Below are 24,155 nucleotides of genomic sequence, written 5' to 3' on the forward strand. Positions count from 1 at the left end.
AAATATTCGATGAAGCTTCTGTAGATTCACACGTGAACAATGCATAACCTGAAGGACATACCAGAGCTTACTGACTAAAAATACGTTACAAAATGTCGCTCTGGCGAAAATTGATAGCTGGAAACCAATGAGTTTTTCAGCTTTTTCTCGTAGCTCCACAGCCTGACGCCGCCAGTACGGTTCACTGTCACAATAATATTCTAATGGCACACCTAGGTATCGTACCGGAGTAGTAGTCCATGAAATACCAGCCACAAATTGTGGAGTCACAGGCCATTCGCCGTGCCAGTAACCCAGGCACTTGCTCCAGTTTACCAAACTACCACTTGCATTACAATAAAGGTTCACAATTTTTATGGTTTCAGCGATACTATCATAATCTTTACAAAACACAGCTATATCATCTGCGTATGCCAGTACCCGTACTTCAGCTTCTTGTAGTTTGTACCCCACTATGTTATTGCTTTTCATGACTTTTTGGCAAAATGACTCTATATAAATTGAAAAACTACGCCACAGCTGCCGATCGGTTTGAGGTGACAAACAATCCTGTTTTGTATTGTTGTCACGCAAAACCTAAATAACATTTTTGTTCACTTTTTCGTTTGGACATAATTTTAACGGCTTTTATTGTTATGCCTAGACGTACCGCTAGACACTCCCGACTATTCAAACAAAGCGCCTTTACAAAAAATGCATTACGTCACTTCTGTGCGGCGCAGCAGCCGTTTTTGTGCTAGGAGGATATATATACAAAAATTTTTTATATATATCCTCCTAGTTTTTGTGTGGGGGTGGTTTGTGCGCCGCGTGGCGCAGCAGTCTCTGCTCTTTCCTTTATAATCTGCATCGCCAGCCTGTAGACCACTGATGTCACTGTTATAGGACGATAGTTGTTTTTGTCAGCTTTGTCCCCCTTTCCTTTATAGATCATGCTCATTCTGCTAAGTTTCTATCCATCAGGGACTTCACCATCGATTATTCAACACAATGATAGCAGCGTCATCTCTAGGTCGGATAAGTTAGTTTAGAACGCCACCGCTACACTTATTTTTGTTGCCGTTTTCCTTCTCTAAATGGTAGCATGTAGGGTTTCTCTGGTCTATAACCATTCATCATCGCGAAGGAAGCTCTCAAACTTCTTAAGAACGACGCTCCTCATAGGTGCAAGCACAATCAGTCTTCTGGGCATTTGTGTTGTTTGTATCAAACCGCAAGGGAAAGTGCGATTCGTAGCCTACTAATCTGTGCAGTTTTCGAGCCGGAAATGCTGCTACGCTCGTGAAGCGTCAACAAGCCGAGCCCGGCTGGCCATGAGAGCCTTATTTTGCTTCATCGCTGTTACAGGTGTTCCGTGGCTGTGATAGCAATGGCAACTAAAGGAAGTACGTTTGTGGACTGGAGGCAGCAAATTGTGAAATCTTTGCAGGACAGAAACAACATGCAATGCAAGCAGTTCGAAGACATCATTGTGTTCAGTGAGTGATTTCGGATTCGCACTTGGTTCGTTGGTTTGGCGAACCACTGCAAGCTGCATAGCTGGCCGTCGTCTTGCATTCTCATAACTGCCGCACAGCGGTTTATGGGCTGACAGCGTCTTCGAACAAATTGGTCTAAATTTAGGCACTGTTTGTGTGCTGGTTACGGTGGCTTAGCACGTTGTGTTGTACTTGCCGTGAAACGAAGAGATCTCTTCGAAGCGGCGAACATATAGAAACACGATATAAGCGCTGTCGGGCTTTTAATGAAATTTTAATGGAAGCTGTGCTCACTTTAATTGAAGGTACAACAACACAGAGAGAAAACAAAAACGCAATGTGGCATTGAACAGGAAACAACGTCACACGCGGGGAACAATCAGTGGGCAGTAGGCATTTCTGGCCTCCTTGTTTCCCAAAGTAGTTATTTGATCCGTGCTTTTATACGTGCAGTAGTTGTGCCGAATTGTGGACGCATTAGCTGAACGAACAGGTAATCGTGGGGGGGGGGGGGGGGGGTTGTACCATGTATGCGCAAAATTGTCTCACAGATGCAGGCACAAAATATGGTGGGAACGTTTTTTTTTTTTTTTTTTCTTTCGTTGGTTGGCAGGTGTGTCTCGAGTGGGAAGCCTTCGTGCTAGGCTCCGTGTGCCCTGTTGTACATTGTACAAACACGTATCAGCATAAATGAAACATTTTAAAAAATAAATAAACAGCAATTCACCCGTGTCTGTAGTTTCATGTTGCAGCTGTACATCAAAATCTCGCAATATTACAACGATGTATAAAATCAGTTACCAGACAATTCCCGTAATTAACAGAGGTTTTGCACGTTGGGACACAAAAGCAAATAGTCGGGACTGCCTACGTGATGCTGAATTTTGTCACATAAGTCATGAATGACCGATAGATTGCCTCCCTTTCTAATGTGTCATGTGGTAAAGGAGGTGTTATATAAGCTTACACCTTGCAGAGCCTGCTCTAACATCACAGCCGTGATTGCATCATTCCTTTCTATTCTGGTATGTGTACAGCTTGAAGCTAGATTTAACAGATAATAAGCTGTGCTTACAGGAATTTTGAATTGCTAGATGCAGCTGCTTGGCCAGCCTTGCAGATCTTACATTGGCTCGAGTTGTAATGACTTGTTTTGATTGGCTCTGCTAAAAATAAAGAAGTGGGGCATGGTCTTGGTGGGAGGCACGAGATACGAAAGGAAGGGGAAAAAACAAAGTGGGGATTCAGGGCTCGTACTTGTGAAGTAAAAGTGTGTTCCAGATCTACAACCATGGGTTCTCATTCTTAACATTTGGTGCCGAAACCTGGTAGTTATCGGTACTGAACTGCGCTGACTTCGGCTGAACGTTTTTTAAGGTGTGTGGGACTGTCAGGGCCAGTGCCTCTCGGAATATTATGCTCCTTGTCGGACTACTGCAGGACTCCGTCGCTGAGGCACGCGAGGTCAACAAGCAAGTCACCGCTTTGTTGACCAAGGAAACTGAGCTCCGTCAGTTGGACAAGCAGATCCTTAACATGACTGAAGATGAGGATGGTGTGGCCTACCATGAGAAAATCATGTATGCAATTGTTGAGGGACAGTATTTCCTCTATGAATGCGAACATTTTGTTCACCTAAGTGACACGAGCTATCAGCTGCGTTCTTACATCAGGCATAACCGTGTCAACTACAGCCGAGTTGGTTTCTTAAATCGGACATCAGATGCTTGGAAGGCACAAATTGCAACCGCAAAAGGGGAAAGTCTGCGAGTCAAGACAATTCTGTTGAGGTTGAAGGGAATAGCACCGAATTGGTCTTAACAGCATGCAGAAGTGTGGAGCTACTACATCAGAACTCAGTCATTCGTGACTCTTTTGGTAGTGATCAGGTGATAGTGATTTGCGGGAAAGTTTCTTTGGTGCAAACATATCGCGCTGGTAATTCTACAGGAGAGGAACAACCATTTGGGCATTGTGGAAGTATTCTAAAGTGAGATGGAAAACTGAGAGAAGATCAAGGCATTGGCAATATTGGAAGAGCAGAAGGAAGTTGAAGAAATGGTGGAAGCTATGGCATGTATAATAAGAATGATGAAAATAAGCACGTTGCTGTCATAGGCCAACTGATGATGAGTGCCAAGGAACCTGCTGACAGATTACCCACCATCAACAATGACCAATTCAATCGGCTGGTCGGTGGAACGAGCAGCCTTTCCACTTTTCCTGTCACGTACTCGTTGCTAGATGCAAAGGCTGGACGTCAGGCCTTTATTCCGCTATGCTCCGAGGAACTGGCCAATAATAGAACAAGGAAATAGTGGCCTAGAAATAAAGGTGAAAACGCTGCTTCTGTCTCTGAAAGTGATTCGGAGAGCTCTGAGAGAGGAGCTGAAGCAGAAGTGCCACCACTTGAACCAACCATGCTAGCATCGCAGCCAGCGTATTCCTATGGAGCAAAGCACAGGGCTGTAGCGAGAAATGTCTCTGCGTGTATCCGAGCACTTTCGAAAGTGGTTATCGCTTGATACTGTTTTCTGTGCAAATGTTAAGAATGAGGAGTTATGGTTGTAGATCTGGAACATGTTTTTACTTCATAAGGGCTGGCTCTGAATCCGCTCTTCGTTCTTCGCCTTCCTTTCGTATCTTACGCCTCCTCCCATGCCCTATTTCATTATTTGCAACATTCTCCAACAGGGAGGGAACAAATCTGGGAAAAGTAATGCTGTTGCTTGCAACATATACAACTTTTGTACAGGCTTGCTCATCATGGAGTCATTTGCCAAATGCAAAGAGCAGGCTCTGACCACTTCGTCTCGTTTGTGATGCAGTTATGTCACTCGACCAGGTGTTCTTGTGCAGTCACCACGTCTCTGACACCACTCTGAAGTGAAGCCTGCTGTTAATGATGCATGCACATCCATCTTGGTTGTTTCCATCTGTTGTGTGGCGTTGGTGGTGCATTCGGGTTTTCCTGTAGACGGTTTACTGCAGCATTTTGGAGTCGTCCCTATGAAGTGCTTGGATGCCTGCAGCACAAGTGGGGCAGGAACGAGAGGAAGGAGGAAAAAAAAGTTAGGGTGCGGAGCCAGCCCTTTTGAAGTAGATATTACAGATCTGTGACCACAGTTCTTAACAGGCTCTACTCATGAGAATGTGCATATTTACCAAACATATTGTAGGAGTGTAAAGTTTGAAAAAGAAAGCAAAGAGTGCCTGTATCTCATTGCTATATATATATATATATATATATATATATATATATATATATATATATATATATATATATATATATATATATATACATATTACATGGGTCTGTTATTTATTGCACTCAGGACTGAATTGTGTTTTGCCATGTGCCCTTGATCTTAATAGTTTAGTTCAAAACGGAACGGTCAGTGCACACCTTCGTCCTTTTTCTTGGCTATCGGTATCTCCTTCAGCATGTGCTGGCTTTGGTACGTGCACGAGAACAATGTGCTAGTACGACACTGAGCTTGTCGTAGCAGACACAACGCCCATCTTTTATGCTGAAGTATGGCTGAGCTACCTTATGCACAATGCCCTGTGTCAGCTTGACTTAAAAACAGTTGTCGAATACAGGTAGTGCACTTTAAAGTGGTTTCACATAGTTAAACACCAAGTGATGTCCTTGAAGCAGTTAGGTTGTGGCATACGTGTAAGACCGCTGGCATTGCGCTGGCAGGCATACTGGTGGCCTTCAATAAGGTTGTGCTGAACACACCGGTAAATGCTGTTGTAGCTGGCTTCATACAAAACAAGTGGCCAACACAGGCACATGGTGTTTGAAGCAGCATGCGTGTGGGGTTGCCACTTCTCATAAACGTCGGCGAAAATAGAATATTCAGTAGTCATTCAAGACCAGAAGCGCAAACATGAGCTACTTTTTCAGTGTTCTCAAAGACGGAGTTATTGCCCTGGGAAAGTGCAAGTTCCATAGATGTTGTTATGATTGACAAAATCGGCCAATGTCAGACGGGTGGAAAGCGGGCTAGGTGGTATGGATTTATACTGGAATATTGGCTCTGCAAACTAACAGGACACAGAAAGTTGTACAAACAGGTGCAGACTGAGACTTGTATTTAGTCACAGAGGATGATATATCCCAGAAAAACGCGAACGAGAGGGGAAAAGCGAAAGAGAAGGTTCTACTGTAATGAAGTGTCTAGAAACGAGCAATCTTGAAAACTTTTCAGCGCGAGTTAGAGAGAGCACATAAAGAGGACACAAACACATGTTATTCTTTTCTTTGTGCTTCGTCTCACTAAAAAGCTTTCAAGAATGCATCAGTTTCAACTCGCCCACCTTTCTACTTTTCTCCAGAAATGAGATTTCAAAATGTAAAAGAGATACAGAAGGTGAACTAGCACAGTTATCAATTTTCTTTTTTGTGTGTGTGTGAAAAAGGATTCCACATTCTCCGAACTTTTTGTTTTGATGTACGTATGAAACAGATGTGCGGGAAAATTCAGGTACGCCACCACACTTTATGCAATGACTGGACTAATGTAAGCCCAGGGCAGGGTTTAGTACCTTGTAGCATTCGCAGAGGTGCAGATTCAGGTAGCACCTAGTCTGTCCCTGTGTCATGGTCCTGAGATGGTCAATGAAACAGTAACACTGGGGATAATAAAAAATTCCTTATGTTACAAAAAATTATCTATATACACAATAAGTAATGAAAAATATCAATGTCTCTGACACACATTATGTTCCCAAAACTAAGAGGATATTTACAGTTTCATCACTGGTTGATGGCTTTCACGCGATGGCTGCGGTGCAGGGTCGAAGTCTCGTAGTGTCCGGGAAGAACTATGCTTCACCGGAGCATGACCGCCTGACACATTGTCGGGTCCCCGTAGCTGCTGCTAACTGCCGCAGCTGTACCACTCATCCTCAGGTGCGTAGCCCATGGAGCATGGACTCAGCACATTTGCGCGTCCTCAGGAGCAAGGCGTCGCTGGGCTGAGCTTGTCGCCCTCCTTGTCGCGCCTCGCAGGTCACAGTGCGTTGCTGCGAAGACTTTGCCAGGAGCTCTGCTGGTGCAGTTGGAGCGAACGCCTTGTTGCTACCACGGTCGAATCCGCTCTGCTCTCTATCCTTCTCTCGTTCCGGTTCTCCAACCTCTTTTTCTTTGTGTTCTTTTTCAACTCTGCTTTAACGTATGATCTTCTTTATCTTATGTATCTTCGTTGATACCCTTCTTTTATTATATTTCTACTTTCTCGGTTTCTCCCTATTTTTCCACAAGTCCACATACTCATGACGATGATACACCCTCTTTTCAAGAGTTTTTTTTTTCTAAAAAGCTGCTCCTGATGTCTAAGGGCCTTCCGTTGTCCATGCATATCATATAACCATTCTCTTGATGCATTTTATGGGAAGATTAAAAATAACTTGTTGTTGGGCTAGTTGGTAGACCATTTCACAAAATTAATTAGAGTACAAGCACATGACACAATGACACACACGCATACACTTGGGCATGAAACACGCACAGCGCTCACTTTCCAACTGATTTATTGATAGCACGAAGGCTTGAATATATACATAGGACACATGCACGATTAATATCTTGGAAGGCCAGCAGTGTACACTATCAAGGCATTCTGTTTATCATCTCACAGCCTAGAACCGATAAGCTGGGATTGACTTGGGAACAAAGATAGTGAAAAGGCCCTTACACAATGATCCTTATTTTTTTCTCTGCAGAGAAACGATAGAACGTGAATATTTATGGATATTTGTTATGATGAGAAGTATAGTTACAAGTTCCCTAAATTGGTCTTTATTTGTATAACAGTGTTATTAGGATGTGAATTCCATAATCGAATAGCTTGTGGCAAGGCTGAGAAGTTAAATGCATCTGTGTTCCCATAAATTCAATTATAACTGAGGTCGTTGTGAAGACGTCGTGGTGTGCAGGATGTGTGTACCAATAGCAAGTTTGATGGCTTCATTTGATGAGCATATCGGCGAAACAAGGCAAGAGTGGTATGTCACACCAATTACTTGGAGTTTGAAGGGAACGGTTGAGTTTTATTTGCGTTATGCTTGAGTAGTAGTTACAATCGCTGGAAATGAATAGACTAGCTCAATTTTGGATGGTCTTTAACATGGGAATCAGTATTCATGATAGGGAGACAATATGAGTAACAAATTCAAGCTGCAGACGTACAAATGTTTAAAAGGCAAGTTTACGAATGTTAGATAGGTATTTATATAGGTTGTGACGTATATACCCAGGAGATTTGGAAGCGTTAGCGCAAATGGTTGTGATATGAGAGGTCTAGGAAAGGGTTGGTGTAAGATTTACATCCAGATATTTGTGTGATGAAGTCTGAGGCATTAGGGCTGTATTTATGTGATACCGAAAGTTGTGATTTGAAGTTATGCTTGAGAATATCATTATTTTACATTTAGATGAGTAGAGATGCGTTTGCCAGGCTTCACATCAATTTGTAATGATTGCAAGGTCATGTTGTAAAACGAGATGATCATTGGGGCTTCTAATTTCTCGATATAATATACAGTCATGTGGAAATACACGCATGTAAAATTAAATAATATTAGACTGATCATTGATATAGATGAGCAAGAGGAATGTCCCTAGCACACTACCCTGTGGTAGACCGTAGGTCACATGTGTAAGTGATGACGTATAGTTATTAACGATTGTGAACTGCTGATGGTTTGTTATAAAGTTGCGGATCGGGGAAAGTGTCAAACTGCCGAATTTTAGAACGGATAATTTCAAAATTAAATGAATGAGAGCTACGTGGCCGAAGGATTTGAAAAGTTTAGAGAGATGCAATCTGTTTGAAGGCTATAATCCATGTTAAAATGTATGTCTGTAGTAAATTCTAGTAACTGGGTCTAGCATGACAAAGCCTTCCTAAACCTATGCTGGTTTGCAAAGAAAAAAAAGATTAAATTCTAATTGGTGATATACATGGGAAGCAGTGATATGGTCAGTCATTTTACAACAAATGCATGTCAGTGAAATCATATATACTGGTAATAAGTATCAGTGACTTGCGGAATGTTTGAGTGGTCTTCTGTAGCGAATATGGAGGAAAAGAATGTATGAGAGGCAACTGTGCACTCTTTGTCACTAACAGGAACTTCATTACTATCAAATATTGAAATGTGATGCGCACCGTTACTTCATGAAATGGCCTGCCAAAAGTTCTGGTGGTTGGGTTTAAGTAGTGATCGAAGATCATGTCAGTAGTATTTATCTTCAGCTTCTGCTAAAGCTACGCAATACTCTTTAAAAAAGACAGTGTATCTGTTTAATGCCATAAGCGAGCTCATGCAATTTGCATTTGCTTATAGCCTTCTCTTTTTATTTTTTAGCTTTTGAAGGCATTTGGTGAGCCAAAAGTTCCGCATGTGGCCTCGTATCTTGATTAGCGGGATATACTTTTAGATTAAAAGACATAGCTTTTCTTTAAAAAGAAGCCAGTTTTAATTCACTGAGTGATCGGAAAACAGATGTAAGAGTGTGCCAGAGAGAAAAGTCTCAAGTTATTTTTTTATTTTTTTATAGTATTCTCTGTTGTAGTCACAAATGGTTTTGTTTAAGACTCCCGTGAACAGCAACATATATAAAGAGTAAGCTGCAGTAGTTTATAATCTTTGAAGCCATCCAACAAGATGATGTCGCTAACAGTTTCAGGGGATTTGGTGAAAACTAAGTCTAAATTGTTGCCCCGCCACGGTGGTCCAGTGGCTAAGGTACTAGGCTGCTGACCTGCAGGTCGCAGGATCGAATCCCTGCTGTGGTGGCTGCATTGCCGATGGAGGCGGACATGGTGCATGCCTGTGCGCTCAGATTTTGGTGCACGTTAAAGAACCCCAGGTGGTCGAAATTTCCGGAGCTCTCCACTACAGTGTCTCTCATAATCATATGGTGGTTTTGGGACGTTAAACCCCACATATCAATCAATCAAGTCTAAATTGTTAGTGCCATGAGTAGGTTGCATAATCATTTGGAACAAATTGAAGTGTAGTGTTAACGAAATTAACTTTATTGATGTGCAACAAGTGAATGATAGGTTACTTCAGTCAATGAGGAGAAAATAAAATCGCCAAAGGAATGCATGATATCAGCATGACAGAGCTCAAGAGCTTTAGAAATGTTTCTGTGCAGTTCGTCCAGAAAAAATTGGTTTGTATGAGGAAGGCAATAACAGCATCCTATAAAGACCTTGTTGCTGTAGGTTTGACATTCCGCTCATGCTACCTTAATACTCGAATCATGTAAAATACTTTCTTGGCATTGTTCACCAGGAGTTCGTAGTCTACATCATTCTTTTTCTGTGTAACCTCTGAGACGTCTCCCGCTGCACCACCGCTCGCCAAAGAGAAGGAAGAACACTCAACCCTTTTTCTATCGGGTTCCCTCTTGGCTACGTGTCTCAATCACTTTTCACATACAGGAATTCGGGCTGGGGCCGGGAAGTAAGAGACGCTATGACCTGTTCCTGTTTACTGATTCATTTAATTTATTACTAACTGCAACCCGCGTACATCAACCACTACACAAAATTATAACACATGATTTAGCCACTCGCGACGTTCGACACAGGGGAGGCACATAAAGAAAGTAACTGTAACAATACAAGGGTATGCATATAAAAAAAAAACACGACGACACAAAAGATGAAGTTATCAATGAATAAAACCACGCAATGTCTCAACACGCCACCCCCCTTCCTGCAAAGCTAATCTAAATAGGGTGCGTAAAGTTCGTCTCACGAATGGTCCATGTCTTCAGTCTTCATCGTCTTCGTTGTCTCTCTCGGCGATTTCCATCTTAATCTTCTTTCATAACATCCTGCAATCACTCACTTTCTCGTTTCCCATCTCTAAGTTTCATTTCTCGTCATATCATCTTATCGACTCTCATTGCTATCTCTTCACACCATTATCTTCCTTTTCCATTCCGTCTCTCTACCATCTCGAGCTCATCGCATCGTATCTCTGACTCCCTTCGCATCGTATGTCTGACTATATGTTCTTCCCCCATCATTAGGTGTTAATCAATCCCAGGTGGTACCACTCACTCGAGACGTCCCCCGCTAAGCCAACGATCGCCAAAGAGAGGGAAGAACACTCAACCCTTTTTGTATCCGGTTCCCTCTTGGCTACATGTCTCAATCACTTTCCACATACAGGAATTCGTGCTGGGGCCGGGAAGTAAGAGCTTGAGACGTCCCCCGCTACGCAACCAATTACCAAAGAGAGGGAAGACCACTCAGCCCCTTGTCTATCCTGTTCCCTCTTGGCTACGTGTCTCAATCACTTTCCACATACAGGGATTCCTGCTTTGGCCAGGAAGTAAGAGACGTCACAATCTTTTCTGTTTACTGATTCATTTAATTTATCACTAACTGCAAACATCGTATACCCGCGTACCTCAACCACTACACAAAATTATAACACATGATTTAGACACTCGCGACATTCGACACAGGGCAGGCACATAAAGAAAGTAACTGTGACAATACAAGGATGCCTCATTACAGAGTAAACACACGACGACACAAATGATTAAGCCATTAATTAATAAAACCACGCAATGTCTCAATTCGCCACCTCCCTTCCCGCAAAGCTAATCTAAATAAGGTGCATAAAGTCCATCTCACGAAAGGTCTATGTTGACGGGGGCCTCGGAGCTGGTTGTTCGAGTCAGGGCTCAGGGCTTCTCCCTGGGGTCATTGTCCAATTCGTCAGCGTCTTCATCGTCTTCGTCATCGTCGCCTTCGTCGTGCCTCTCAGTGATTTCCATCTTAGCCCTCTTTTGTAATGTTCCATTGACTCGCCTCCTATCCCTAGTATTCATTCCTCATCGTACCGTCCTTGCCATCTTTCTTTTCCATCCGTCTCTCTACCATCTCAAGCTCATCGCATCGTATCTCTGACTCCTTCGCATCGTATCTCTGACTCTCTTCGTATCGTCTCGTAGTCCCTTTTTGTAGGACCCGACTCCGCCCTACCGGGGCACCAAACCAATCACCACTATCGACGCGGCATATTTTCTTGTCAGTTGGAGTGTATCATCTTTGACGGCTGCCCCCGCGGCCCACACCAGTAGAAAACCTTCTCCCAAACAAATGCGAGCAAGTAACAATGTACAAGCTCAAGCCTCAGAGAGAGAGATGGGCGAGCTGTCCCAAGACACTTTAATTACGGGCGAACAATGGTCCCGATGCTTCCGACAAAGTGCGTCGTCTGTAATGGCCAACGTTTGGAGTTTGCAGTGTTGTGCCGAAAAGTTTTCGCCCGAACGGATTGTCCCGGTTTCTGGTACTTGACGAGCCGATGTCCAGAACGAGTCTCGACGTCTCCATGCAGCTCGGTGTCTTCCGCGAAATTCTCCGTAGTCGCCGCTTCTTCGTCATTCAACGCCGCGGGTGGTCATCCATGCAGAACGCAGTAATGAGCACTGGAGCCACGGAGGCTGACGAAAAGTCAGGTCGAACCCGGCACAGGCGCTGCGGCAGGGTCGCATTCCCCGAACCAACAAAAGGGGCTCTGCTGCTCCCCCATGCCACAAATCTGAAGGGTGCGCGCGGATTATCTCCACCGTACACTGTTACACGGTCTGTAGACGACAAGGCGCCGCCCGGTCCTCGTGTTTGCGCGGGGGAGCCCGCGAAAATAGTACAAATAATCCTTCCAGGTACTCCACTCCGGAATGCCCATTCGTTACACCGAAGGTTTTCTTTTCCTTATTTTTTATGCGTGGGTTTAAGAAACGAGCGAAAACATCTTGAAAGGACCGGGGTTCAGTCCTTGTTTGCGGGGACCATGCCCAGGGAACCATGCCTTGAATTTGCTGAAAGAACAAATCACCATTCCGCCTCGCTCATGTGTCATAATTTCTGCCAGCACTCCAACAAAAGACCTGGAAGTTGCTGTTGAAGGCGATCAGAACCTGTTGATCAATTGCAATATTTGTGTCGCAAGAGAAATCGCCGAGCAGCAGGGAGGGAAAACAACAGTTATGCTCACAAATTTCAACAATGAATACAAGCATGGGAACAAAGGTACGACTGTCGCCTACCTCGACGAAATTATGGAAGCCACAGATGTTTTTGTCCTCGCCAATTCTGCAGAACCTCTTCAGAGAAACCAAGCTTCTCATTCAGCTTCCGACTTAAATCCGAGCCTGCCGAAGCTTAAGCAAGAACAGCTCAAACTCCTGATTTTGCAATACAAGGACTGCTTTTCGTCATCGTCTAAAATCCAGCAGACCCCAGTCGCGAAACATCACATCATAACAGAGGAAAGTGCCCGGCCACTACGTCAGAGCTCATTCAGAGTTTTGGTGCGATAATGCAAGGCCGTAGAGAGACAAGCCGACGAAATGCTATGCAATGACATCATCCAGCCGTTTAAAAGTCCATGGGCGTCACCCGTGGTGTTAGCGAAGAAAAAGACAGAACCCTACGTTTCTGTGTCGATTATCGTCGCCTGGACAGAATCACAAAATGGTATGTTTATCCTCTCTCACGGATAGAAAATGCCTTGAATCGACTTCACAACATGAAGTACTTTTCGTTGATGTACTTCAAGATTGGCTATTGGCAAATCGAAGTCGATGAGGAAGACTGAGAGAAGATGGCATTTATAACACCAGATGGCCTCTTCGAGTTCAAGGTCATGCCCTTCCATCTTTGCTTAACCCCTCTACCTTCGACAAAATTCTAAAGGGTGTTAAAAGGGTGTGTGCTTCGTCCATTTGGGGACTAATGGGGCTGCCACAACTACTAATCCCTTTAAAGACTAATGGCACCAGGTCTAACAGTCAGTCCTCACAGACTAGCTCAAGGGACTGACATTGACATGCAAATAGTCTCACCGGGACAAAATATGACATGCAAATAATTTTACCGTGATGTCACACATCGTCAAAGATGCATTTCGATCCCCATAGTGCAACAGCTTAAGTGCAGGGGCCGCAGCCATAACTCTAAGGCGCCTCGAACCACCGCGCCGCCAACAAGTTGACGAGTTCTAAGTGAGCGACATCGTTCAGCTCGAGCAAGCGAATGCGAGACGAAGCACATCATTGCACGTGGAGCGTCTGCTGCCAGGGAATCTTGAACAGGAGAGCGAGCGTACGCTGGGCTGCCATCACGAACAGCAGCAAGATGGTTTCGAGCGAGCGCCGAAGAAACCAATAGTAATGTGGCCCTTTTCCACATCCTCGAGCGAGTGCGAGTGCAGCAAGCAAATGCGAGTCCGCCGACGCGGCCGCTGCCAACCGCCGGCGCCAAGCTGCTTGCGACGTGTTTGGGTGTGGATGCTAATACGCCGACGTGAACTTCTATGACGGTTCTTCAAATCATACAGGTAGTTCGACGTCTCGGCCCGCTCGACTACAAGGTTGTTCCCGACGGCATTACGAACGTGGAAGACCTGACGACCTGACGCCGTGGACGACCTGAAGTTGTTTATGTTGTGTGCCTCAAGCCATTTTATGCACGAAATTTAGGACTATATTTTCTTGTTGTTACTGTGCTCTATTGCTTGTGCTTATTGTTCGTTATTTTACCTTATTATTGTACTTTCACCTTTTGTTAAAGCATCGGGACTGTGCCTTTTTCAGAGGGGGGCGATGCCACATTTCATACTGAAGTTTTGTTATTGTCCTGTTTTGCTATCAGTTATTCTCAGCACAAACTGCGCCTTCAGTGTTCAAGAAATTTCAGGACTGCAGTAGATCATTTTGTTAAGATTACACCCACTTCACGAACATTACAGATTATCCTGGAACCTATGTCGCCATTAACGATAACACTAGAATATTCTATGGCATGTGTATAACTGCCGATGCGCCTGACCGCTTGTCAGTAGATCGACGACCGACGCTCTGTTCACTGCTATCAGTGCCAGTGTGTATCACTGTCATCTGAGTCTCCGATTATTGGCCACAAGTTCGGTATATAAACAGTTTCATCATATACATACACTCTGTTCCCATCGTGCACGCCTCAACTCTGTGGCATTATTACCTGTTTTGATGCACTTTAATGTGGTCTGTTAACACCTGAGATGAAACAATGAAAGAAAGGTAGAAGAATAAAGAATGAAGAACTGCAAGAGGTACTTAATGAACAACTGTCATATAGTTGCTACTAACTCAATAAAATACCTTGGTGACCTATTATGGGGCGACCATATAAATTGCATAACTAGCTCCGTTAAACGTGCCCTTGGATACATATGTCGTAGCATTTTTATGCACAACCTTCTGTTAAAATACTCGCTTGCGTGGCCATTAGACCTGAACTTGAGCATGCATCGGCTGTCTTTTATCCCCGCCAAAGTAAACCTATTAAAATTTTGGAGTTACTGCAAAACTGAGCAACTAGATTCATCACTTCAGATTATTCCCGCTAAAGCATCTTCGCCTTAAAATCGCAGCGAAAACTTTCGATCCTCTTTGTCGTCATATTTTATTTACCTGACTTTTTCACAGATTCTTTCATTCAGCTCCACGTGTGACATACAGCTTATCCAACCATACCTTTCAAGTCAACCAAACGCTTTGGTTCTGCCACATGCTCACAGCAATTAATTTCAGCAGTCTTTCTTCCTGTGCACCCCCAGAGACTGAAATGGCATTCAGAATGGAGCAGCAGTTATCTGCAATATGGCGTGACCAAAAAATGTGATCCAGGAAGCAAACGCAGCTGCATCATAATCAGCACTTGTATCTATACCACCATATTTGTATCACCAACCCCTCTTGTAAAGTCTCACGCGAGACCTTTGAGAATATAATAAAAAGGGGAGTTGTTTGAAAGGCTTGTTTTCTGTGTGATGCATAACTCATGAGACCGATAAGCAGTCATGCCATGGAAAGTCATGCCATGTATAGGGTACATTATTTGTGGTTTTTTAGCTGTTGTGTAAAGGTTTTCACTTGAAGTGGCCAGAAAAGTCACTCTTTTTGTCAGTAGGATCTGAACCCGTGACATTAGAATTACACTCAACCATTTGAACTCGCTCCTTCACTCTATTATAAGCAGGGTGCTTTTGTGTGTGTAATACCTGGAAGCGTTATGCAGCACTACTCGTAGCCCATACGGTGAGTGTGGACACATAACTCAAAGGTGGTTATTGCGGACCCCATAGGTGGAAACAATGATTTTTATTCGATACCAATTATATGGAATCTAGGCTGATTTTCGCCGTCGCCGTCATGGCCCTGATTTGTATAAAATAAAAACAAATCTGAAGAAAACAATTTCAAGGTGCCTACTGAACATTTGAACCAGCGACTTCTTGCTCCTCGGCGTGCTGCACCAACCAACTAGTCCATGTCAGTAGACTAGTTTATTGTCATCAACTATCTAGTTTATTGTCAGTAGACTTAAAAGAAACAAAGCATGTACTTTGTTTGGACAAGCCATACATGCTTTCCCTAAATATTGACATGTCTGATGACTTGATCAAGGAGTGGGAGGGGGGTCACTGAAGACCGCACAGTTGGATGAAACGGGCATTCCGAAATTTCTCTGGCCCCACTTTCACTCTGAAACAACACGAAAAATTGATCCCATCAAGTACAGGACTATTCGGCAAGTTGCTTGTCCTGTTGTGCCTATGGATTTGGATCCCATGAAAAATTGTACCGCCACTATCACTTTAGATGAATGAACTCAACTCATTTCCCCAGATCAGTTGTGCTGACGCTTGTGCCTTTAAAACAATGCACGGCTTTATCGTTGCAACACTCTGCACCTCACTAGGAGCCTTGCGGACTGACATGATGAACTTCATGCTGCAGAACTTATATACAGTGTACCTACAGGATGTGACGGTCACTGGAAGCTTTTACGTTAATGTACTTCAATGGGAAAACCAGTGACCTCTCGTGTTTCTCGATGCTGGAATTGGACTTCGCCTCCTGTCGTACGTCAAGCACTCAACTATTCACATCTGTTTAGATATTGCCATGTTCTTTCCTCAGGTTTTGTTATCGCCCCGTTACACTATGTTCAGCGCAAATCGCACCTACAGTGTTAGAGAAGCTTCGAAGCTGTAGTAGGTCCTTATGTTAAGATTAAGGCCACTTCGCGAACCTTTCAGATTATTCTGTAACCTATGTCGCTGCTAGCAATAACGCTATAATGTTCGATTGCAAGTGTACAAATGCCGACACGCTTCGCCGCTTGTCAGTTGATCAACGGCCGACACTCTGCTCGCCGCTATCAGTGCCAGCGTCTTGCTGTAATCTAACTTTCCTTTTACGAGGCCACAAGTCTGGTTAAAATAAACAGTATTATTCGACCCGCAGTCTGCTCCATTCGTCCATGTCACGACCTCGTGACAATATTGTGATTGCTGCATTACTGTCAATTCAAGCACAATCAATCATGTTCACTACATTTCGTATGGTCCCTAAACCACCTAGCTTTACTTTGTATCACAGCCCGATGTGTTGCTTTCGCATTTATTGGTTCAGCCTTGTGCCCAAGCTGTGACATTTAAAAAAAATTTTCTTTTTTTCAGTTTAAGTGAGAATCATTAGACTAGAATTAAGAAATCACAAATACTGTCCGCCATGTTTTTCGGGGCTTAAGTGTACGTCAGTTTCATTAGCATTCTTTGTGATAAAACAAAATGATCTTGTCACACCAAACAGAATAACATTGGCAGCTGCTGAAATGCTCGGCTAGGTGGGAGTGAAGGCTATTTTCCAAAGATTTCAAATGTTCGTTAATGCGAGTATTAATGCACTGGCCAGTCTCACCTTGTATATATACACGACTGCAAGTTAGGGGCAATAAATTGACTACCCCTGTCGTGCACCTCACAAACTTTCCACATTATTTTGCAAGGCAAAAATGATTTGGTGTGACATGATAATTTTGTTTTATCACAAAGACAAGCTAACTCGGGAATTAGTAGAAGCATTTCATATCAGTAGGTGTGCTGATAAATGCATAAGCAGCCCATCCATTGCACTAACTGACAAGGAATTCACCTTTTTGAACCATACTTCACATTCTGTTGCTAGATATCATTTATGCAAAATCTAGTGTTATGGTGTGTTATGGTTCTTCCTTTTGCTTTATCTCATTTCGTTTTTACACACATGCACTCTTGGGCTAGCCTGGGATATATATTTCTTGTGTTTTCTTCAGCAAACTGGGTTGTGAGTTCGCTCTTGTTTGTCTTCTCGCCTTCCGTTTTTCTAGCCACTGTGCTCGCCGAAATGTTACCAAGAATGTTTTCTTAATCCTTTGAAAACATTGGCGGTTTTCTGTCCTGCAAGGTCTTTGCCATACAGGAACGGTTTCGACGCTTTGTTCCCGTACAGCCTAATATGCAGGCGAGCTGGGAGCTGCTTCCACCTTTAAGACTTACGAGAAGCATCTGAAACAAATTTGATTCTGCTGCCTCCTTACGGTATTAAGTAGAACTGTTTTTGCAACTTCAGTGCATCGTGCGGTTGGTGGCAATGCCCTTTAATAGTACAGTTTTGCCAGACATTCTCAGTGAAGGTGCACAGAATGATTTTTTTTCTATATCGGTACTCTCTTGCAGGCACTGGAGAAGTTGATTGCCATCTTTGTTGGTGGTGCTCTTAGCTTGTTCATGTCCAGTTGATCAAAGGTTCTTCAGATGCACAGCAAAGCAGCGATATGGCCGAGTGCAGGGGTGTGCCAATTCGATACTGCTACGGTTAAAGTCTAAGGGTGTTTATTAGCACGGCGAAGTTGATGGTCGGGTAATAATGGCATTGGTATCTACACCAGTTCACGTCTTCCCCCTCTTCTTCTCTTATGGCTCATACCCGTTGCATTTCCCGGCTTCCAGATGAAGCCCGCTGGGCGAGTATTAATCACTCGGAATGTTTAGGGTGAAACCGTTTAAGGCGAGCGACATGTACCAACTGAGTCCGGTTTGACCGACGGCCAGCTGATGACAGCCGGGCTACCACGTATGTCAAATCGCTCATGCGATCAACAATGACGAATGGGTCACTCTACTGGGGTAAAAACTTCTCGCATAGGCCTCGTTTATGTTGTGGCGTCCACAACCACACAAAGTCTCCTTTGAAGTATGCAACAGACTGATGGCGGCTGTTATAGCTTTCCTTCGATTGGTGTTGAGAAGCCACAGTTTGAAGACTAGCAATACGCCGGGCTTCTTCGGCTAGGCAGAGCGTCTTGGAGACAGGGTAGTCGATGGAAGACAAATGGTAGAATAGTATCGATGCAGCTTAACGGTGAACATGCGTAAAAAAGGTAAAAAAAGGACTGTAATTGGTTGTCTCATGTTTGGCCATGTTATATGCATAGGTAATGAAGGGGAGAACGTCATCCTAGTCCTTGTGGTCAGATGATACGTAGATGGCTAACATGTTAGTCAGAGTTCTGTTCGTACGTTCTACCAGCCCATTCGTCTGAGGGTGATATAAGGATGAATGGTGGAACTGTTAATTGCACAGATGAACCAGTTCTTCGATGGCATCCGCAACGAACTGACGACCACGATCACTAATAATCACTCTGGGAGGGCCATGCTGAAGAATGATGAATCTAAGCAAAAATATGGCCACGCACGCTGCTGTCGAGGATGGTATCACCGCAGTTTCTGCGTAACGAGTCAGATGGTTGACGCATACTATCACCCATCGATTGTTGTTAGATAAGCGTGGAAATGGGCCCAAAAGATCAATACCAACTTGATCAAATGGTAGACGAGGAGGTGGTAGTGGATGGAGAAGACCTGGCGAAGGAGTCGTAGGCCGCTTGTAGCATTGTCATTCTTCGCAAGTTTCAATATAGTGCTTGACTGTGTCCTGCATTCTGGGCCAGTAAAAGTGCTCCTGTGTTCTATTCAAAGTTATGATGAGCCCCAGATGACTAGCTGTCGCATCGTCGTGCATGGCTTTCAGTATGTCAAATTGTAGACTCTGTGGTACAACTGGAAGGAAGCTTGCGCCTTTAGCCGAATAATTTGTCTTGTATAGAAGGCCGTCATGGACACAAAAGTGGCCGGTGGCTCGAGGACGTGATGCCGCGACAAGTAATGGCTCCAAGCTAATATCAGCCTCTTGTTCTTTTCTGAAAGTAATTAAGTCTGGGAATGTCGAAGAAATGGAGGCAAGACAGTCGTCAAAACTGTCTTCTTCATACTTGGTTGTCTTCAGGGGAAGGTGAGAGAGACAGTCGGCATCTGCAAGGCGGCGTCCAGACTTGAACGAGATGACGAAGTCGTACTCCTGAAGTCGAAGAGCCTAACGCGCCAGTCGATTAGTCAGGTCACGAAGATTCATCAGCCAGCATAAAGCGATGGTCGGTAGCGATAGTAAACGAACGTCCATAGATATTAGGTCAAAATTTGTGTACCGCAAAAACAGCTGCCAAGCATTCTTGTTCTGTTACGGTATAGTTGCGTTCATCTTTATTGAAAGAGTGACTGGCATAAGCCACTACGTGCTCTGCTCCTTGATGACGCTGCACAAGTACAGCACCGATGTCAATGTCACTAGCATCAGCATGCAGTTCCGTAGGCAAGGAGGCATCAAAGTGACGCAGTATGGGCCCCGACAATAGCAGAAATTTTAGCTGGCGGAACGCATCGTCACAAGCGGAAGTCCACTTGAAAGGGACGTCCTTTTGAAGAAGACATGTTAGGGATGCACCATGTCTGCGAACCTCGGAACGAAAGGATAAAAATATGAGCATAGGTTCAAGAAGCTCCTCAATTCCTGCACCGATTTTGGTGGTTCTAAAGAGCTGACAGCCTCGATTTTTCATGGGTCTGGCCTTACTCCATTTTTGTCAACGAGATGTCAAAGTACTAATGTCTCCATTTCACCAAAAGGACATTTCTTAGAGTTAAGGATCAAGCCGGTCTTTTCTATACAATCAAAAAGAAGACTAAGACGTCTGTTATGCTCGTTCAGTGTGCTGCCGAAAATCATCACATCATCTAGGTAGCACAAATTTCTCATTTAAGTCCTCGAAGTATTGCGTCCATAAATCGTTCTAACGTTGTTGGTGCATTACAAAGTCCGAACAGCGTAACATTAAATTTATAAAGGCTGTCAGGGGTCACAAAGGCCGTTTTCTCTTTGTCGTTTAAGTGCATGGGTATTTGCCAATACCCTGATCGCAAATCCTGTGACGAAAAGTAGGCAGCGGAATGCAGGCAATCAATGACGTCATCAATTCTAGGAAGTAAATACACATCCTTTTTGGTGATCGTTTTTAGTTTACTATAGCCAACGCAAAACCGCCATGATCCATCCTTTTTCTTTACTAAGATCACAGGCGCTGCCCAAGAACTAGATGACTCTTGGACAACACCTTTGCGTAACATGCCAGTGACCTGTTCAGCTATCACTGCCCCTTCTGTCAACGACATGCGGTAAGGATTTTGACGAACAGGGTGTGCAGATCCGGTGTCAATTCTGTGATGAGCATCAGGACGTGGTAGTGAAGTCTCCGTATCACCTTGTATGAAATCGAACACCGAAAGATGTGTCGTAAGAACTTGTGCAAAAGCGTGGCTTTCATGTGAGGGTAGGGACTTGCTGATCATTCTTATGGTCTGTTCTTCAGAACTGCTTCTCTGGGGGTTAATTTTTTCTGACTGCTGCTCTTCGCTTAAAACGGTGACAGTGCCGTACATGATTTCGTCGAATTCTGCAAGCTTCATATCACGCGGAAGAACAGCAGGCACCGAAGAACAATGGAAACACCATAAGCTTGAGGTGCCATTCACAACTGTCACGAAAGAACGAGGCACAAGTACATTTTTCTTCACACAACCCGTCGCGAGTGGTTGAATTTGCGCGTCAAACGATGAAAGGTCGGCAGCAGCAAGATTAACAGGAACACGTGATAGAGACCACGGCGCTAAAAGAGAATCATTTGACACGACGAAACAATTTTTTCCCGGTAAACATGTCTCTGGAAGCATAGACAGAAGAGTGTTATTCCCCGTAATTTCGCCTGTGCCACGATTAACGGAAGCATCACAATCCTGAAGAAAGTCGATCCCGAGAATCACATCATGAGTGCACCGCGGTAATACCAAAAATTCCTTGACGAGATATTCAGCACCAAACAAAACACTTGCAAGCAACACAAATACCTAGAGGAACGAGACACTCTCTGCTGACACCAGGAAACGTCTCACTGTCATTCCACGGGAACATAACCTTCCGACCAAGTCTTTCCTTGAATGTGGTACTCATGACGGAAACCATAGCACCAGCTTCCACTAACGCAGTTGCAGGCACACTATCAATTAACACACACACTTAGTTTTGAGACACCATAATAGGCAGAGGAGCAGTTGCAGAGACAGAGACCGGCCGGCGACCTTACCTCTATCGGCCGCGCCGGATAGTTTCCCGATGGAGGTGGTGGCGTAGAATGTCGCCGTGGTGATGGTGAATGACATAAGCGACTGGTTGGTGGTATCAGGCTAAAGTCTGATGCTGGTAAGTCACTCCTCCTGTTGGAGTAATGGAAGGAATTTCTGGGTGGCAAGCCTGTTGCATTTATTGCACCATGTTCTGCCGGCCAATGATCATCGTTGACGCCTTCAAAGCTAGGCCAAGTCGGTGGTGGGCCATACCTCGTCTGGCGGTGACGGCGACAAAAACAAGAGGTGTGTCCTATAGCACCGCAGCTGTAGCAAACAGGTGAAGGGCGGCCGACATTGTAGATTTCGGGATAAGCCGCCCTCAGACGCTGCGAGTAGTAGACATGCTCTTCCAAGTACCGATTCATGGTCGTACCTTGATAAGCGTGTTGGTCATGCGTCACGTTATCAAGAAAGGTATGGTGGCGCTGTTGTAGGGGATCGGTTCGACTGTTTGCAACGCCTGGCATAGCGGGCAGCGAAGAAACTGCTGGGGCAGCTTCGTGAGGTTGAGTAAAAATGCAACAAAACTGTTCGGTCTTCACGACGTTCGCTGATTTGCTGTGTCGCTCAAGTTCCTTACGGACAATTTGCCTCACTTTGGTCGCAAGGTCCTAATGAATACTGTATCTGTCCTCAATGCCTGCAACCATCGCAACATTCCCCAACCTGCCGAACTTTGGCGTCATACGGTGTAGCTTCAAAGTCTCAAATTTGCGGCAATGATTGATCACGTCAGCTACCGAACTGAGACTCTCCTTGCCAATCAAGTACGTATACACGTCTTCGGCAATACCTTTCAGAAGATGCCCGACTTTGTCCTCTTCGGACATACGAAGATTCACCATCTTACACAACTTTAGGATCGTCTCAGTGTACGTGGTACAAGTCTCACATGGCACTTGAGCATGCTGAACTAATGTCTGCTCGGCTCGCTTTCTTTTCGCAATGGAATCCCCGAAGCACTCTGTGAGTTGGATAGCGAAGTGCTCCCAGGTTGTTAGCGATTGTTCGTGGTTCTCGAACCACACAAGAGCAGTGTCTGTCAGGAAGAAAGCACCATACTCTAGCTGAGTCGTAGCACCCCAGCCGTTGCACTTGCTCACACGTTTGTAGTGTGTGAGCCATTTTTCGACGTCCTCTCCGAGTTTCCCTTAGAAAATGCGCGGCTCCAACTGACGCATCCAGGCACTGGGTGTCTGTGCCGGAGGAGCTGAAGATGACTGTTGGTCACCGTTGTTCAACATCACGAGCTCCGGTAGTGTTGGAGGCAGTCGCGCTAGGCGTCGGCTTCGGCGAGGACCTAGCGGCAGTGGTTCCGTGTCTTGGGTGATGACCATGGCACCTCCACGACAAAACTGTTACGGTTAAAGTCTAAGGTTGTTTATTAGCAGGGCGAGGTTGATGGTCGGGTAATAATGGCGTCGGTATCTACACCACTTCACATCTTCCCCCTCTTCTCCTCTCTCGGCTCATACCCATTGCATTTCCCGGTTCGCAGCCGAAGCTTGCTGGGCAAGTATGATTGCCATCTTTGTTGGTGGTGCTCTTAGCTTGTTCATTTCCAGTTCATCAAAGGTTCTTCAGATGCACAGCAAAGCAGCGATATAGCCGAGTGCTGGGGTAAGCCAATTCGATATGATTTCTTATTACTGCAATGGAAAGGCACAGCGCGACTGAGTCAAGGGATGAAGAACCCGCACCATTGGCCACCCGTGATAGTTCCTGCCCTAGTAACTTGCCTTCGCTCGATGGTCGCCCGCCACCAGGCAGATGCACACAGGCCTACACGAGAGGTAGACGCACTGCTTTAGCAGGCAGCTTCTCATATGCGTGCTCAGCTGCTGCTCTTTGTGTAATAGCCCTAGCACCTGTCTGTGAGCGTACACTCAGTCGGTCTTGCGAAGCTCCCTACTGGCCCGAAAGCTTGTGATTGTCGCACTGTACTGTATCTTGGGTAATTAAACTTGCTTTTGTTGACGACCTGGCTCGAGTGCCATCTCTGTGCCGCCTCGTAGAGTCGATGAACCAGGCCGTAGCGTCTTTGTGTGCAACGGCAGTGGAAATTTTTGCACCCCTACCCAGTATATTTCGCAAACCTTTCGCAAACCTATCTCCACAACAAAAAAGGTCGTACGTGGTTTATCAAGCAAAATAGAACAACATGAATTTTATTTCTTTTTTCAAGAACCATTTGTCCGAGTTAACCAAGCAACAAAACCCAAGAGTGCACGCTTATCAATA

General features: G+C 44.7%; 1 protein-coding gene across 5 annotated transcripts in view; it reads left to right on the top strand.

The window, feature by feature from the left end:
- Nucleotides 1-886: 886 nt before the first annotated feature.
- The window catches only part of Atg16 (Autophagy-related 16), a 174,787-nt gene continuing 151,518 nt past the window's right edge, over nt 887-24,155 (top strand). Inside the window, exon 1 of one of the 5 annotated variants that reach the window (XM_075891118.1) lies at nt 887-1,478. In XM_075891118.1, coding sequence (XP_075747233.1) covers nt 1,370-1,478 — 109 coding nt within the window. In that variant the 5' untranslated portion in view covers nt 887-1,369. The remainder of the gene's footprint in view (nt 1,479-24,155) is intronic. The other 4 variants (XR_012894623.1, XM_075891053.1, XM_037429291.2 and 1 more) reach the window with 4 other exon arrangements.

This window comes from Rhipicephalus microplus, chromosome 1, assembly GCF_043290135.1.
Source record: "Rhipicephalus microplus isolate Deutch F79 chromosome 1, USDA_Rmic, whole genome shotgun sequence".
Classification (NCBI taxonomy): domain Eukaryota; kingdom Metazoa; phylum Arthropoda; class Arachnida; order Ixodida; family Ixodidae; genus Rhipicephalus; species Rhipicephalus microplus.